General features: G+C 37.9%; 1 protein-coding gene across 1 annotated transcript in view; it reads right to left on the bottom strand.

Annotated features, from left to right (window-relative positions):
• Tmlhe (trimethyllysine hydroxylase, epsilon) overlaps positions 1–19,443 on the bottom strand; it is a 113,982-nt gene that overhangs the window by 26,505 nt on the left and 68,034 nt on the right. Inside the window, exons 4-5 of the mRNA XM_021154170.2 lie at positions 13,867–14,146; positions 4,648–4,767 (exon numbers count right to left, since the gene is read on the bottom strand). Of these exons, the coding sequence (XP_021009829.1) occupies positions 4,648–4,767; positions 13,867–14,146 (400 nt within the window). The remainder of the gene's footprint in view (positions 1–4,647; positions 4,768–13,866; positions 14,147–19,443) is intronic.

The raw sequence follows: 19,443 nt of genomic DNA, 5'->3' as shown, positions 1-19,443 counted from the left end.
AGCTTCTATGTGTATGTGAGCTTTCTGCTGTTTTGTTGTCATTGAAGACCTGCTTTAGTCCATGGTGATCTGATAGGATGCATGGGATTATTTCAATCTTCTTGTATTGGTTGAGGCTTGTTTTGTGACAGATTATATGTTCAATTTTGGAGAAGGTACCATGAGCTGATGAGAAGAAGTTACATTCTTTTGTTTTAGGTTGAAATTTTCTATAGGTATCTATTAAATCCATTTGGTTTATAACGTCTGTTAGTTTCACTGTGTCTCTGTTTAGTTTCTGTTTCCATGGTCTGTCCATTGGTGAGAGTGGGATGTTGATGTCTCCCACTATTATTATATGAGATACTATGGGCACTTTTAACTTTAGTAACATTTCTTTTACAAATGTGGGTGCCCTTGCATTTGGGGCATAGATGTTCAGAACTGAGAGTTTCTCTTGGTAGATTTTCCCTTTGATGAGTATGAAGTGTCCTTCCTCATCTTTTTTGTTAACTTTCGGTTGAAAGTTGATTTCATTCGATATTAGAATGGCTACTTCAGCTTGTTTTGGGGGACCATTTGCTTGGAAATTTTTTTTCCAGCCCTTTACTCTGAGGTAGCGTCTGTCTGTTGCTGATATGCATTTCCAGTATGCAGCAAAATGCTGAGTTCTGTTTACATATCCAGTATATTAGTCTCTGACTTTTTATTGTAGAATTGAGTCTATTTATGTTAAGGTTTATTAAAGAGCAGTGATTGTTGTTTCCTGTTATTTTTGTTGTTAGAGGAGGAATTATGTTTGTGTGGCTATCTTCTTTTAGGTTTGTTGAAAGAAGATTAGTTTCTAGCTTCTTTTTTCTTCGTGCAGTTTCCCTCTTTGTGTTGAAGTTTTCCATCTATTATCCTTTGTAGGGCTGGATTTGTGTAAAGATATTGTTTAAATTTGTGTTTGTCATGGAATATCTTGGTTTCTCCATCTATGGTAATTGAGAGTTTTACTGGGTATAATAGCCTGGGCTGGCATTTTTGTTTTCTTAGGGTCTGTATAACATCTGCTCAGGATCTTCTGGCTTTCATAGTCTCTGGGGAGAAATCTGGTGTAATTCTGATAGGCCTGCCTTTATATGTTACTTGACTTTTTTCCCTTACTGCTTTTAATATTCTTTCTTTCTTTTGTGCATTTGGTGTTTTGATTATTATATAACAGGAGGAATTTCTTTTTTGGCCCAAACTATTTGGAGTTCTGTAGGCTTCTTGTATGTTCATGGGAATCTCTTCCTTTAGGTTTGGGAAGTTTTCTTCTATAATTTTGTTGAAGATATTTGCTGGCCCTTTAAGTTGAAAATCTTCATTCTCATCTATATCTATTATCCTTAGGTTTGGTCTTCTCATTGTGTCCTGGATTTGCTGGATGTTTTGTGTTAGGATTTTTTTTGTATTTTGTATTTTCTTTGATTGTTGTGTCAATGTTTTCTATGGTATCTTCTGCACCTGAGATTCTCTCTTCCATCTCTTGTATTCTGTTTGTGATGCTTGCATCTATGACTCCTGTTCTCTTTCCTAGGTTTTCTATCTCTAGGCTTGTCTCCATTTGTGATGCCTTTATTGTTTCTATTTCCGTTTTTAGATTTTGGGTGGTTTTGTTCAATTCCTTCACTTGTTTGGTTGTTTTTTTTTTTTTTTCCTGTATTTCTTTAAGGGAGTTATTTATGTCCTTATTAAAGTCCTCTATCATCATTATGAAATGGGATTTTTAATCAGAATCTTGATTTTCGGGTGTGTGGGGGTATCCAGGACTTTTGTGGTAGGAGAACTGGGTTCTGATGATGCCACATGGCCTTGGTTTCTTGTTGCTTATGTTCCTGTGTTTGCCTCTAGCCATTTGGTTATCTCTGATATTATTTGTTCTTGCTGTCTCTGACTGGAACTTGTCCCTGCTGTGAGCCTGTTTGTGTCAGCACTCCTGGGAGACAAGCTATCCCTGGGCGGGATTGGGGTGTGGAGAGCTGTGGCACAGTGTGAACTCTGGGAGTGGGGGCTGCAGATGGAAACTGGAAGGATCATGTCCTCAGCTGTTCAACAGTTCCTGGGTCCTGTTCACCCCAGGTGGGTCTCACTTGGGCCAGGTATTGGGGCAGTAGTGATGGTTTCATCTTGAACTTAGGTATGTCAGCACTCCTGGGGAACAAGCCATCTCTTGGTGGGCTGGGATTGGGATTTAATTTTTTTCTATCACTCAGTAACAAGCCAAAAAAAATATTAAGCATCCTATATGTTCTCTATACAAACATGCTCTGTTACCTGATGGGAATAACCCCAGGGGTACCAAAAATGACATCTGGCAAGTGGATGTTTTTCATTTTGCAAAATTTGTAAAAGAAAGGTATATACACCATACCATTGAAATGTACTCAGGGTTTCAATGGGCAACTGCTACAAGTTCTAAAAAGCCTGACTGTGTAATTATACAGTTATTTAATACAATGGAAATTACTGGAATAAGTGCACAAAATAAGCCTAATAATGCTCTCCCATATGTATTCAATACAATAAAGCAATTCTTTGCAAATTACAATATAAAACATATCAGTGGTATACCGTGTTATATCACAGGACAAGAAGTTATGAAAAGAGCCAATAATACTTTAAAAGAGATGCTTATTAAAAAAAAGTTAGAGTTACATGGTAAAAAATGACTGGAACTAGAGATCAAAGAGTTATGCAAAGTAAGTCAGTACCATAAAGCAAGTATCACATGCTTTATTGAACATGAAGATAAAAAAAGCTATGAAATTGAAAAGGGGAACTACTAGGGATAATAAAACAGAAAGGGAGGAGTGTAGATAGGTAAGACTAATAGAAGGAATGGATATGTTTAAAGTATACTATAAAAATGTATGAAACTATCATAATGAGACTCATCTTTATACTTAATGTATGCTAATAATAATTTTGAAAGGTAGGAACTGTAGATTTTAAGAAAAAGCTTATCTATAAAGGGATATAAAAAGAATATACACACAAAGAAAAAGGAATATAGAGTCTACACAAATATACAAAAGTAGAGAATTAATAAAGCTGAATGATGAGATAGAAGGAAAGCTACAGTTAAAGAAAGGATAGCACCTAAAGCAAAAGTGGCTTTAGAAAGGATAGACGTGTAATAATGAAGATGACAGTGGTGATTACAATAACTAAAGTAAATTACAACTATCCTTATTGAATACTTAGTGTTGAGCAGAATGTTAAGTGCTTTTAATTTATCACATAATGTAATTTCTTATCAATATTAATGAATGGATTGTATTGCTAATCTCATTTTGCAGATGAAGATATGGAAACTTGGAGATTTTAACATAACTTGTTCAACATAAAAGAAGCTAATAACAAATGTTCAGACTGGGTTGCAGATCAAGATCTAGGTGATGTCACAGCCTTAACTCTTCACTACTAACTCTATGCTACAAATCTACTCAGTTTTTACAATTGACTAGAAAAGGTAAAAAGTAAACATAGTTTATCTGTGATCATTAAATGTGAACACATGTGCATGCCATAGTACATGTATGGAGGCCAGAGGAAAACCCATAGGGATCAGTTTTCCCATTCCACCATGTGAATGTCCCAGGGACTGAACTCAAGTCATCAGGTTTGATGACAAGTATCTTAGCCAGCTGAGTCATCTCATTGGCCCCAAATATTATTAACATACAAACTCTTCAAATAAAACTAATAAATTACTATTACCAATGTAACAGTAATCAGCTAGGTATCATCTTCTCCTACTATCTTTTTAACACCACGTGTACATATACAATCATTTTCCTAATATCATTGTTTCAGGCTCATAATCTGTATGCAGAAACAAGACCAACAACCACAAAGTAACAAATATAGAGGCCTCTAGTAAGTAGAAAATAGTAAGAAATTTTAATATAGTATATGAGCTACTGATTTATTATGAAAAAAGTTATTTTTGGCAATTTTTCTCCAATTACTTGTAAGTAGGAATAAGAGTCTTCCTAATATCATTATAATAACAGCAGTGTTTATAAGACAGACCTCTTTGCTATAATACAGTAACTAAATGCAAGAAAATATAAATTTTTAAAAGACAAATTCTTACTGTATAGCCCAGGATCTCTTTAAACACAGTAAAAAATACCTACCTCTACCTCCCTGAATACTAGAATTAAAGACCTATGCCACCATGCCTGGCCCTGCCAACATGTTCTTTCTAAAGCTCATAGTTAATTTTTTTGTGTGTGAACTGGAATTATTTTGAGAAAATATTGTAGCTCTGTATAGTGGCTTATAAAACCTAGGCAAGAGGATTTAGGATTTTTCAAGGCTAGGCTGCATAGTGAGTTCTAATTATAGAAAAAAAGCAGCTAGGGCTACAGTATAAGCCAGTATTGGTCACTTCACACATACATCTTATGTATATATGTTATATTTTAGATACAAATTTTATTCCTAAAAGTTTAATGAGGACTGAACTAGAATATTTCACAATAACAATGTTTCCAGGGGAAAGCAGAGACACACTCATATAAGTCCACAGTATGTAGGTATAATCTTCATTGAAATAGAATAGACAATGATTAAGAAAGTATTCAAGACCATATACTAGAAGGACACTACACTGCAAAAGTCTAATATACTCACCCACAGGGCTCTTGAAAGTAGGTAGTGTCAGTATGCCGATCTAGAGCTAGTTTGGTGTATGCAGTGTCACCTCTGGAAAAATCTGAAGTGAAATACCACATCCTTCCATAGATGGTCTCTCTGCCAAATAAAATCAAGAAATAACTATTACATATTTGTAAATTTATTCCATTCAATATTGTTTCATATATGTGTATATATAATAATTATTATTATTACATATTGATATCTATAAGTTGAAATTGATAGTTAAAATACATGTCTATACAAGTCTTGAAAATTCTCTTAACAACTGACATTCTAGGAACACGAACTGAAAACCATTGAAAACATTATACATTTTGAAATCTCAGGGATCACTGCATATTGATTATATACTACTTTATTAGTCTCCTCATTTAAGGACATTCGCTGTATTTACTTTCATTTTATAGAAACAATGGTGTGGTTGCATGTAGTAAGGGACAATTTTAATTTATATAATAATTCCTTTCTTTCATTAATATCCAGATTTTCAACAATAGTACTTTTCTAACATATAAGATAATATAATAACCAAGAGTGACAGAAGAGTTTCCATTTTATTCATGTGTTATAGAGATTTTTGTCTTCATTTAACCTTTTGAACATAGAGGAATAAAGAAAAGAGAAAATGAGAAATGAAGGATAGTAATAAAAATAATATTATATTTAGGAGCAGGAAATCTATGGTATTTAAATCTCAATACTACTCTATACACTCTATATCAGAGTCATCCTGGAAAAGTCACTGAGTGTATCTTAGCATTACAGGCTTATCAGTGGAACAGAGAATAAAACACATAATTAAAAGATTGTTGCAAGTACGCTGGTCAGCTTGCGGACTGTGGAGGGTGAGCGAGCAGACTGCAGAAGCTACACAGCTTCTGGGACAGACCCCCCTTTCTGGCTCCAGATATCCGGCACCTTCCCCACCAGAGGAGAGGTGGCTGCCTGGGAGGGCTCTGACTGCCTGAGCAGGTAAGGGAACCATCTTGTGTCCCAGGTCCAGTAGAGACCAGTCTGCACAAGTGAGAGTGCAGACTGCAGAAGCTACACAGCTTCAGGGATAGACCCCATTTCAGGCTCCAGACATTCAGGAACCTTCCACACCAGAGGAGAAGTGGAAACCTGGGAGGGCTCTGACTGCCTGAGCAGGTGAGGGAGCCATCTTGTGTCCCCGGACCCTCAGAGACCAGTCTGTGCAGGTGAGTGTGTGGACTGCAGAAGCAACACAGCTCCTGGAACAGGTAGAAGTGACACAGCTTCTGGGACAGGCCCCCATTTGGAGCTCAAGACATCCAGGCACCTTCCCCTCTGGAGGAGATGTGGCCACCTGGGAGGGCTCTGCCAGAGCAGGTGAGGGAGCCATTTTGTGTCCCGGGTCCCTCGGAGAGCAGTCTGTACAGGAGAGGGCACAGATTGCAGAGGCAACACATCTTCTGGGACAGCCCCTGTTTCTGGCCTTCATCTTCAGTCAGGAGGCAGATCTGAATGCCAGACCTCTGTGCACCTTCCCTGCAAGAGGAGAACTTGCCTACAGAGAATACTCTGACCACTGAGACTCAGGAAAGAGCTGGACTCCCAGGATTGCTGACAGAGGCTAACAGAATCACAGGAGGAACAAGCTCTAACCAGAGACAACTATAACACCTAATGCCAGAGATTACCAGATGGCGAAAGGGAAACGTAAGAATCTTACTAACAGAAACCAAGACCACTCACCATCATTAGAACCCAAGACTCCCACCTAAGCCAGTCCTGGATAACCCAACACACCCGAAAGGCAAGACTGGGATTTGAAATCATATCTCATGATGCTGGTAGAGGACTTTAAGAAGGGCATTAATAACTCACTAAAAGAAATACGGGAGAACACTTCTAAACGGGTAGAAGTACTTAAGGAATTACCAGAAAACTCTGCTAAACAGGTAGAAGTCCTGCATGAGGAAACACAAAAATCCTTTAAAGAATGAAAGGAAAACAAAATCAAACAGGTGATGGAATTGAACAAAACCATCCAAGACCTAAAAAGGGAAGTAGAAACAATAAAGAAAACCCAAGGGGAGACAATTCTGGAGATAGAAACCCTAGGGAAAGACATCAGGAATCATAGATGCGAGCATTAGCAAAAGAATACAAGAGATACAAGAGAGAATCTCAGGTGCAGAAAATTCCATAGAGAACATGGGCACATCAATCTAAGAAAATGCAAAATGCAAAAAGATCCTAACTCAAAACATCCAGGAAATCCAGGACGCAATGAGAACAAACCAACAGATAATAGGAGAACATAAGAATGAAGATTTTCAACTTAAAGGGCCAGCAAATATCTTCAACAAAATTATAGAAGAAAACTTCCCAAAACTAACAAAAGAGATGCCCATGAACATACAAGAAGCCTACAGAATTCCAAATATACGGGACCAGAAAAGAAACTCCTCCCTACACATAATAAATTAGAACAACAAATGCACTAAATATAGATAGAATATTAAAAGCAGTAAGGGAAAAAAGTCAAGTAACATATGAAGGCAGGACTATTAGAATTACACCAGACTTCTTACCAGAGTCTATGAAAGACAGAAGATCCTGGACAGATTTTATACAGACCTTAAGAAAACACAAATGCCAGCCAAGGCTACTATACCCACCTAAACTATCAATTATCATAGGTGGAGAAACCAAAGTATTCCATGACAAAACCAAATTCACACAATATCTTTCCACGAATCCAGCCCTTCAAAGGGTAATAAAGGGAAAACACCAACATAGGGATAGAAACTATACCCTAGAAAAAGCAGGAAAGTAATCATTCAACAAATGTAAAAGAAGATAGCCTCAAGAACAGAATCACAACTCTAACAACAAAAATAACAGGAAGCAACTTTACTTTTTTTTTTTTTTTTACTTTTCTTTAATTTCATTTAACATCAGTGGGCTCAATTCCCCAATAAAAAGATATAGACTTATAAACTGGCTAAACAAACAGGACCCAACATTTTGCTTCTTACAGGAAAACCACCTCAGGGACAAAGACAGATACTACCTCAGAGTGAAAGGCTGGAAAACAACTTTCCAAGCAAATGGTCCAAAGAAACAAGCTGGAGTAGCCATTCTAATATTGAATAAAATTGATCTCCAACACAAAGTTATCAAAAAAGACAAGGAGGGGGGCTCTTCATACTCATCAAAGGTAAAATCTACCAAGATGAACTCTCAATTCTGAATATCTATACTCTAAGTGCAAGGGTAGCCACATTCATTAAAGAAACTTTAGTAAACCTCAAACCACACATTACACTTCACACAATAATAGTGGAAGACTTCAACACCCCACACTCACCAAGGGACAGGTCCTGGAAACAGAAACTAAACAAAGACACAGCGAAACTAATAGAAGTTAGGAAACAAATGGATTTAACAAATATCTACAGAACATTTTACCCTAAAACAAAAGGATATACTTTCTTCTCAGCACCTCATGGTACCTTCTCCAAAATTGACCATATAATTGGTCACAAAACAGGCCTCCACAGATACAAAAATATTGAAATAATCCCATGCATCCTGTCAGATCACCGTGGAATAAGGCTGATCTACAGCATAAATATTAGAAAGCCAACATTCACTTGGAAACTGAAGAACACTCTACTCAATGACACATTGGTCAGGAATGAAATAAAGAAATAAATAAAAGACTTTTTAAGAGTTTAATAAAAATGAAGCCACAACATACCCAAACTTATGGGATACAATGAAGGCAGTCCTAAGAGGAAAACTCACAGCCCTGAGTGCCTCCAAAAAGAAACTAGAGTTAGCAAACACTAGCAGCCTGACAGCACACCAAGAAGCTCTAGAAGTAAATTCATCCAAGAGGAGTAGATGGCAGGAAATAATCAAACTCAGGGCTGAAATCAACCAAGTGGAAACAAGAAGAACTATTCAAAGAATGAACCCAACCAGGAGCTGGTTCTTTGGGAAAATCCACAAGATAGATGAATCCTTAGCTAAACTAACTATAGGGCACAGGGACAGTATTCTAATTAACAAAACGAAAAAGGAAATGAAAAAGGAAACATAACAACTGAACCTGAGGAAATCCAAAACATCATCAGATCCTTCTACAAAAGGTTATACTCAACAAAACTAGAAAGCCTGGATGAAATAGACAACTCCCTAGACAGATACCAGGTACCAAAGTTAAATCACAATCTAATCTAACAATCTAAACAGTCCCATTTCCCCTAAAGAAATAGAAGTAGTCATCAATAGTCTCCCAACCAAAAAAAAAAAAAAAAAAAAAAGCCCAGGACCAGACAGGTTTAGTGCAGGTTCTATCAGACATTCAACGAAGAACTAATTCCAACTCTCCTCAAACTATTCCACAAAATAGCAACAGAAGGTACTCTACCCAATTCATTCTATGAAGCCACAATTCCTCTGATACTTAAACCACAGAAAGATCCAAAAAAGAAAGAGAACATCAGACCAAGTTCCCTTATGACTATCAATGCAAAAATAATCAATAAAATCCTCACTAACTGAATCCAAGAACACATCAAAATGATCATCCATCATGATCAAGTAGGCTTCATCCCAGGGATGCAGGGATGGTTTAATATACAGAAATCGGTCAACTTAATATACTATATAAACAAAATAAAAGACAAAAAAAATCACATGATCATCTTGTTAGATGCTGAGAAAGCCTTTGAAAAAAAATCGAACACCCATTCATGATAAAAGTTTTGGAAAGACCAGGAATTCAAGGCCCATACCTAAACATAATAAAAGCAATATACAGCAAACAAGTAGCCAATATTCAACTAAAAAGAGAAGAAATTAAAGCAATCCCAGTAAAATCAGGGACTAGAGAGAAGGCTGCCCACTTTCTCCCTCCCTATTCAACATAGTACCTGAAATTCTAGCCAGAGGAATTAGACAACAGAAGGAGATCAACGGGATACAAATTGGAAAGGAAGAAGTCAAAATATCACACTTTGCAGATGATATGATAGTATATATAAGTGACCCCAAAAATTCTACCAGAGAACTCCTAAACCTGATAAACAGCTTCAGTGCAGTAGCTGGATATAAAATTAACTCAAGCAAATCAATGGCATTTCTCTACACACAGGATAAATGGGCTGGGAAAGAAATTAGTGAAACAACCTTCACAATAGTCACAAATAATACAAAATACCTTGTGTGAATCTAACTAAGGAAGTGAAAGATCTGTATGATAAGAACATCAAGTGTCTGAAGAAAGAAACAGAAGAAGATCTCAGAAGATGTAAAGATCTCCCATGCTCATGGAATGTCAGGATTAATATAAAATGGCTATCCTGCCAAAAGCAATCTACAGATTCAACGCAAGCCCCATCAAAATTCCAACTCAATTCTTCACTGAGTTAGAAAGTGCAATTTGCAAATTCATCTGGAATAACAAAAAACCTAGCATAGCAAAAACTCTTCTCAACAATAAAAGAACCTCTGGGGGAATCACCATGCCTGACCTCAAGCTGTATTACAGAGCAATTGTTTTAAAAAACTGCATGGTAATTGTACATTGACAGACAGGTAGATCAGTGGAATAGAATTGAAGACGCAGAAATGAATCCACACACCTATGGTCACTTAACCTTTGACAAGGGAGCTAAAAGCATCCAGTGGAAAAAAGTCAGTATTTTCAACAAATGGTGCTGGCATAACTGGCGGTTATCATGTAGAAGAATGAGAATTGATCCATTCTTATCTCCTTGTACAAAGCTCAAGTCTAGGTGGATCATGGAACTCCACATACAACCAGAGACACTGAAATTAATAGAGGAGACAGTGGGAGAAATCCTCAAAGATATGGTCCCAGGAGAAAAATTCCTCAACAGAAGAGCAATGACTTGTGCTGTAAGATCAAGAATTAACAAATGGGACCTCATAAAATTGGAAAGCTTCTGTAAGGCAAAAGCCACTGTCAAGAAGACAAAAAGGCCACCAACAGATTGGGAAATGATCTCTACCAATCTTAAATCAGATAGGGTACTAATATCCAATATACATAAAGAACTCAAGAAGATGGACTCCAGAAAACCAAATAACCCCATTAAAAAACGGGGCACAGAGCTAAATAAAGAATTCTCAACTGAGGAATATCGAATGGCTTCCCAGCACCTGAAAAAATGTTCAACATCCTTAATCATCAGGGAAATGCAAATAAAAACAACCCTGAGATTCTACCTCACACTTGTTAGAATGGCTAAGATTAAAAATTCAGGTGACAGCGGATGCTGGCGAGGATGTGGAGAAAGAGGAACACTCCTCCATTGCTGGTGCGATTGCAAGAATGTACAATAACTCTGGAAATCAGTCTGGTGGTTCCTCAGAAAATTGGACATAGCACTACTGGAGGATGCAGCAATACCTCTCCTGGGCATATGTTCCAACTTGTAATAAGAACTTATGCTCCACTATATTTATAGCAGCCTTATTTATAATAGCCAGAAGCTGGAAAGTACCCAGATGTCCCTCAACAGAGGAATGGATATAGAAAATGTGGTACATTTATACAATGGAATACTCAGCTATTAAAAACAATGAATATATGAAATTCTTAGGCAAATTGAAGGATCTGGAGGGTATCATCCTGAGTTAGGTAACCCAATCACAAAAGAACTCACATGATATGCACTCACTGTTAAGTGGATACTAGACCAGAAACTCAGAATACCCAAGATACAATTTGTATAACACATGGAACTCAAGAATAACGAAGATCAACGTGTGGACACTTCGCCCATTCTTAGAATTGGGAACAAAACACCCAATGGAAGGAGTTACAGAGACAAAGTTTGGAGCTGAGACGAAAGGATGGACCATCCAGAAACTGCCCCATCCGGGGTCCATCCCATAATCAGCCACCAAACGCAGACACTATTTCATAGGCCAGTAAGATTTTGTTGAAAGAACCCTGATATAGCTGTCTCTTGTGAGGCTATGCCAGTGCCTGGCAAACACAGAAGAGGATGCTCATAGTCATCTATTGGATGGAACACAGGCCCCCAATGGAGGAGCTAGAGAAAGTGCCCAAGGAGCTGAAAGGGTCTGCAACCCTATAGGTGGAACAACAATATGAACTAACTAGTACCCCCAGAGCTCATGTCTCTAGCTGCATATGTAGCAGAAGATGGCCTAGTTGGCCATCAGTGGAAAGAAAGGCCCATTGGTCTTGCAAACTTTATATGCCTCAGTATAGGGGAACACCAGGGCCACGAAGTGGGAGAGGGTGGGTAGCAGAGCAGAGGGAAGGTATAGGAGACTTTCAGGATAGCATTTGAAATGTAACTGAAGTAAATATCTAATAATAAAGTGGAAAAAAGAAAAATGGGGTACAGTGCTAAACAAAGTATTCTCAACTGAAGAATACCGAAGGGCCTGAAAAAATATTCAACATCTGTAATCATCAGGGAAATACAAATCAAAACAACCCTGAGATTCCACCTCACATCAGTCAGAATGGCTAAGATCAAAAATTCAGATGACAGCAGATGCTGGCAAGGATGTGGAGAAAGAGGAACACTCCTCCATTGTGGTGGGATTGTAAGCTTGTACAACCACTCTGGAAATCTATCTGGCGGTTCCTCAGAAAATTGGACATAGTGCTACCGGAAGATCCAGCAATACCTCTCCTGGGCCTATACCCAGAAGATGTTCCAACTGGCAATAAGGACACATGCTCCACTGTGTTCATAGCAGGCTTATTTATAATAGCCAGAAGCTGGATAGAACCCTGATGTCCTTCAACAAAGGAATGGTCAGCTATTAAAAACAATGAATTTATGAAATTCTTGGACAAATGGATGTATCTGGTGGATATCATCCTTAGTGAGTTAATCCAATCACAAAGAAGTCACTAGATATGTACTCACTGATAAGTGGATATTAGCCCAGAAACTTAGAATATAAAGATACAATTTGCAAAACACAAGAAAATCAAGAAGGAAGACCAATGGGTGGATACTTCATTCCTCCCTAGAATAGGGAACAAAATATCCATGGAAGGAGTTACAGAGACTAAGTTTGGAGATAAGATGAAAGGATGGACCATCCAGAGACTACCCCACCTGGGGATCCATCCCATAATCAGCTATCAAATCCAGAAAGTATTGCATATGCCAGCACGATTTTACTGAAATGACCCTGATATAGCTGTCTCGTGTGAGGCTCTGCCAGTGCATGGTAAATACAGAAGTGGATGCTCACAGTCATCTATAGGATGAAACACAGGGCCCCCAATGGAGGAGCTAGAGAGAGTACCTAATGAGCTGAAGGGGCCTGCAACCGTATAGGTGGAACAACAATTTGAACTAACCAGTACCCCTAGAACTCTTGTCTCTAGCTGCATTTGTAGCAGAAGATGGCCTAGTAGGCTATCATTGGGAAGAGATGCCCCTAGGTCTTGCAAACTTTATATGCCCCAGTACAGGGGAACTTCAGCCAGGGCCAATAAGTGGGAGTGGGTGGGTAGGGAAGCAGGGAGGGGCGAGGATACAGGGAACTTTCAGGATAGCATTTGAAATGTAAATAAAGAAAATATCTAATAAAAAATTAAAGAAGAAAAAAAAACAAATAAAAACAAATAGTCAAAAAAAGATTGCTGTGTGACCCAAATAAATTTTAGGGTGTGAATATGCAAAATAATGCAATATAATATATTCAATGAGGTATTAATAACCAATCTATGATTGAAACTTAGGAATCTAAGAAGATGAAAAGAGATAATTTTTAGACCCTTTTAATTCTTCTCTCATACATTCTCCCACTCTACCCACAATCTCTTTACCTCCCTTCTGCCCCAGATCCACCCTAACCCACTCCCACATCCTCTTGGAAAAGAGCAGGCCTCCCAGGGACATCAACCTGCTTTTTAAAAATATAGTACAAATTCAGTCCTCTTTTGAGCAGATTACACTACAAGTAGCAAGTAATGATAGAGAGGGGAGGGAGAGAGAGTGTGGTATAGAGAGGTGGGGAGGGGTAGAGGGACAGAGAGATTATTGTGGGGCCATGACAGTACTGGAGACTGAACCTGGGCCTATTACATTTGAGACAAGTACTCCATGAGCTAGTTCTCTGTACATATTTTAATTGGTGCTCATATTCTAGAAATTAGTTATTATGAATTTCTGAAAGGTAGTAAATTACCTGATTAAGCTGATCCTTTCTGCCAATTTTTCTGTATGCTCTTGAGTGGGAGGGACATTTTCTATAAATGCAATTCCATACAGCAGAAAGTTCTGCAGAAACTGCTTCAACCCTTCATTTGTTTCTAAAAAACACTGGAAATCAACAGATGGAACTTGGGCTTGCTGGTAGAGTTTAGAATTCCATAATATTCTAGGTTGGATAACCTTTTGTTTCTGCCCTTCATAACTGTTTTTCACCAGCCAATCCAGATCATATCTAGTCACATGACCATCTGGCCCTTTTAAGGAGAGAGAAAAAAAAACATTAGAAGAAAATTTGGAAATACTGCCAAATATTTAATACTTAAAAAATGTTCATTCTCTTTTCAACATTAGTTTAACATTTTTAATTATTTGATATTTTCATAGATGCCTATGTTTTAGTCATCCACCTCCCATTCTTTCTCTTCCAATTACTCTTGCCTAACACTTTCCACTCAAATCATCTTGTACTCTGTTTTAAACCCACCGAGTCTACTCACTATTATCTGTAAGTGTATGGGCATTGTACCATCTACTGGGGCATGGGTAGCCTTTCAGGGACCATATTCCTAAAGAAAACTGTCTCTCCCTCCCTCAACAGCTAATAATTGCTAATAACAATTGCTAACAGCTCCTCTGGTATGGGTGAGACTTCATGAGTCCTTCCCTCATCCATCCTGGGACTTTTAGCTGGCTTGATCACAGTGACAACCACCATGAGTTCTGTGTACAATGGCCTTGTTGTGTCCAGAGGTACTGTTTTGCTGTAGTACACACCACTGAGAGTTCAAAGGGTTACTGGGTTTGATTTGTTTTAGGAAGCTTCTATAGGAGGACGTTTCCATATGGTTTTCCCACATATATTTAGTGTTGGTTATCATACCAAATACTCCCTCTTCTAACCTGCTGGGTCACAATGAAGACATGAGAGTAGGAGGAAGACTTGTTGGCAAGAATGGGTCTGGCTGAAGTGGGAGGGAGATAAGCAAGGATAACAGTTAGGAGGTAAATATGATCAAAACACATTATATACATTTATGAAATGATCAAAGAATAAAATATTTAAAAGAATTATCATATGCCTATGCCCCCACCACAGAAGGCATAAAGCAAACAAAGCATTAAATTCTATCTGTCAAAGTTTTGCAATTAATGTGCAATTAAACAATACTTTAACAGGGGGAATATGAAAAGATCAACAGAAATGAAGGAATAGAGTTAATATTTGTAAATGCTATCTAACTGCCCAAATACAGGTTTTCCTAGTAATATCAAGTATTCTGTAGGCACACCATCTATCATGATGAGTTAGTTCTTTGAAAAGTAGAATCCAGTAATCCTTTGGACTCTCAGTGGGGTATTTGTGTGTGTGTGTGTGTGTGTGTGTGTGTGTGTGTATGTGCGCATGCGCGCACGTGCGCCTGTGAGAAAATTACATGGAACCTCAGAAGTCTTTAAAGTTTGTCTACAATTATTTCTCTCATAAATACCAAACTGATGGTGACTGTATTTCAAAAGAGTTGTCATGACTCTTAATTTTTTTTCTTTTTTTTTACATATAAAAGTATTTTTTATTACATCTTTTCTTCAATTACATTTCCAATGCTATCCCAAAAGTCCCCCATACCCTCCCCCCTACTTCCCTACCTACCCTTTCCCATTTTTTTGGCCCTGGCGTTCCCCTGTACTGGGGCATATAAAGTTTGCATGTCCAATGGGCCTCTCTTTCCAGTGATGGCCGACTAGGCCATCTTTTGATATATATATGCAGCTAGAGTCAAGAGCTCCGGGGTACTGGTTAGTTCATAATGTTGTTCCACCCATAGGGTTGCGGATCCCTTCAGCTCCTTCGGTACTTTCTCCAGCTCCTCCATTGGGGGCCCTGTGATCCATTCACTAGCTGACTGTGAGCATCCACTTCTGTGTTTGCCAGGCCCCGGCATAGTCTCACAAGAAACAGCTATATCTGGGTTCTTTCAGCAAAATCTTGCTAGTGAATGCAATGGTATGACTCTTAATTTAATTTCTTGAGAAATGATTTAGATGGAGACAACTCTTCCAGGATGAGAGAACATTATATATGAATTCTATTTTTACCTTATTATTGAGCTTGAGCTACCAACAGTGTCTGGAGATGTCCTGTAGGAGACTGAAAATTCTCCTTTATTCTTCAGATATTATAAGACAAAGCTGTGGGGTTTCAGCCATTTAATGTGCCAAGACTGTAGCATGTTGCTTCTCTTCCATTAAGTAATTACTATAAAAGAGTTAACCCATACATGGCACTAAAGTTTTTACTTGATAGCCTATATTGTGTGGGATACGTGTTGTTTCCTCTGCTATAGAGTAACATTATTTAAACTCTTTGTAAAAATATTTGTTTACTATATATTTTAGGAAGCTTCTAGATTAATAGTTTTTTCATATGGCTTTTTTCTTTTTTTTTTCTTTTTTTTTGATTTTTAATATTTTTATTACATATTTTCCTCAATTACATTTCCAATGCTATCCCAAAAGTCCCCCATAGCGCCCCCCACTTCCCTACCCACCCATTCCCATTCTTTTGGCCCTGGCATTCCCCTATATTGGGGCATATAAAGTTTGCAAGTCCAATGGGCCTCTCTTTCCATTGATGGCCGACTAGGCCATCTTTCGATACATATGCAGCTAGAGACAAGAGCTCCGGGGTACTGGTTAGTTCATCATGTTGTTCCAACAATAGGGTTGCAGATCCCTTTAGCTCCTTGGGTGCTTTCTCTAGCTTCTCCATTGGGAGCCCTGTGATACATCCAATAGCTGACTGTGAACATCCACTCCTGTGTTTGCTAGGCCCCGGCATAGTCTCACAAGAGACAGCTATATCTGGGTTCTTTCAGCAAAATCTTGCTAGTGAATGCAATGGTATGACTCTTAATTTAATTTCTTGAGAAATGATTTAGATGGAGACAACTCTTCCAGGATGAGAGAACATTATATATGAATTCTATTTTTACCTTATTATTGAGCTTGAGCTACCAACAGTGTCTGGAGATGTCCTGTAGGAGACTGAAAATTCTCCTTTATTCTTCAGATATTATAAGACAAAGCTGTGGGGTTTCAGCCATTTAATGTGCCAAGACTGTAGCATGTTGCTTCTCTTCCATTAAGTAATTACTATAAAAGAGTTAACCCATACATGGCACTAAAGTTTTTACTTGATAGCCTATATTGTGTGGGATACGTGTTGTTTCCTCTGCTATAGAGTAACATTATTTAAACTCTTTGTAAAAATATTTGTTTACTATATATTTTAGGAAGCTTCTAGATTAATAGTTTTTTCATATGGCTTTTTTCAAATGTCAATTATTCCTCTCATTACTCCTTTTACCCGACTGTTCTATTCCTTATCCCATTTAGCATTCCCCTTCTTTTATTCCTCTTTACCCCTTCATGCCACCTGATATCTATCTCTGTTCCCTTGGAGTTCTCCACTTTCATGTCCATTTATTAGCTTTCTGACTTCTATGGTTACTCCAATTTAAAACAAATTGTGTAATAATTCAAAGCTAGCATCCATACAAGTGAGAATATGCAGTGTTTGTCTTTCTGAGTTATCTGACTCTGAATATCTATTTCCATTTACCTGTGATTTCATTTTCTTTTACAACTGAATAATATTCTGTATCATCAGCTGATAGATATCTGGGCTATTTGTATCTCCTAGCTATATTGAATAGTGCAGTAGTGCAGAGGTAGGGCAGAGAGTCTTTTGGATATATGTCCAGGAGTCAAGGAGTTGTATAGCTGGATAATACTAGATTTTTGAGGAACCTCCATATATTTCCATAGTACTACATCAGTTTTTTACTTCCATCAATAGTAAATAAGTCTTCCACTTTACACACACCCATCACGGCACTTGATATAATTAAAAAAAAATCTTAGGTGTAATGATTGAGGTAAGATGAAATCTCAGAGTAGTTTTACTTAGTATTTCCCTGATGACTAAGTATGTGGAATATTATTGAAATGTTAAAACCACTTATCAACCATTTTTATATCTTCTTTTGGAAAATTTGTTTAGATCCATGCTCCAACCTTGTAATTAGGTGGTTGGTTTTCTTAGTTTTTACCTTTTTGAATTCCTTGTATATTCTAGATACTAACCCTCTGTCACATAATAATTTTTCTCTTTCTATAGGCTAGCCATTCACCCAAATAACAGTGTCTTTTACTGTACAGAAGCTTTTAAGTTTCATTTACTAATTGTTGGTATTAATGGCTGCCCTTCTGGGGTCCTATTCAGAAAGTTAATTTTCTGCTGGGCAGTGGTGGACCAAGACTTTGGAGGCAGAGGCAAGAGGATCTCTTGAGTTCAAGGTCAGCCTGGTCTATGGAGTGAGTTCCAGGAGAGCCAGCGCTACAGAGAAAACTCTGTCTTGAAATACACACACACACACACACACACACACACACACACACACACACACACACACAGAGCCACTTCCTGGGTCTCTAAGTTGAAGGGTATTTCTTACTTTCCCCTCTATCAGATTCATGGTATTAGGTTCTACACTGAGATCCTTAATGTATTTGGAGTTTTGCTTTGTGTAAGAAATGCAGACACTATTGCATATGCCAGCAAGATTTTGCTGAAGGGACCCTGACATAGCTGTCTCGTATGAGGCTATGCCAATGCCTGGCAAATACAGAAGTGGAGCTCACAGTCATCTATTGGATGGAACACAGGGCCCCCAATGGAGGAGCTAGAGAAAGCACCCAAGGAGCTGAAGGGGTCTGCAATCCTATAGGTTGAACAACAATATGAAGTAACCAGCTCTTGTCACTAGCTGTATATGTAGCAGAAGATGGCCTAGTCGGCCATCATTGGGAAGAGAGGCCTCTTGGTATTGTAAACTTTATATGCACCAGTACAGGGGAACACCAGGGCCAATAAGTGGGAGTGGGTGGGTAGGGGAGCAGGGCGGTGAGAGGGTATAGGGAACTTTCAGGATAGCATTTGAAATGTAAATAAAGAAAATATCTAATAAAAAATAATTTAAATAAATAAATAAATAAATAGCATTTCATAGTTTTTTTGTTTTTGTTTTTGTTTTTTAAATAAGAAATGTAGTCCAGTTTTATATGTAGCTATTCAATTTGACCAGCACCGACATCTGGTTTTCTTTTCCAGTATGTATTTTTTGGTCTCTTTGTCAAAAATCATGTGTCTTTGGATACATAGGCTTGTATTTGGGTCTTCAATTCTGTTCCACTAATGAATGTCTCTATTTTTAAGTGTTCATTTTATTTTAGTACATGTGTGTGTGTGTGTGTGTGTGTGTGTGTGTGTGTGTGTGTGTATGCTCATGAGTATAGCTGAGGCATTAAGTCCTCTAGAGCTTGAGTTATATATAGGCTTTTGTAGACTTAAATTTACTTAAAGTAAATTAATTTGTAAGATTAAAAAAAACTTAAAATAAATGCTGGGAATCAAACTTGAGTCCAATGCAAGAACAGTATGTGATCTTAACCACTGAGATACCTCTCCAGCCCTGTTTACACCCCAGTAACA

The sequence above is a fragment of the Mus caroli genome, unplaced genomic scaffold (genome assembly GCF_978045245.1).
Source record: "Mus caroli unplaced genomic scaffold, Mus_caroli_1 scaffold_5, whole genome shotgun sequence".
NCBI lineage: Eukaryota > Metazoa > Chordata > Mammalia > Rodentia > Muridae > Mus > Mus caroli.
Note: the sequence above shows the minus strand (reverse complement) of the source record. Positions and strands in the feature narration are given on the sequence as shown.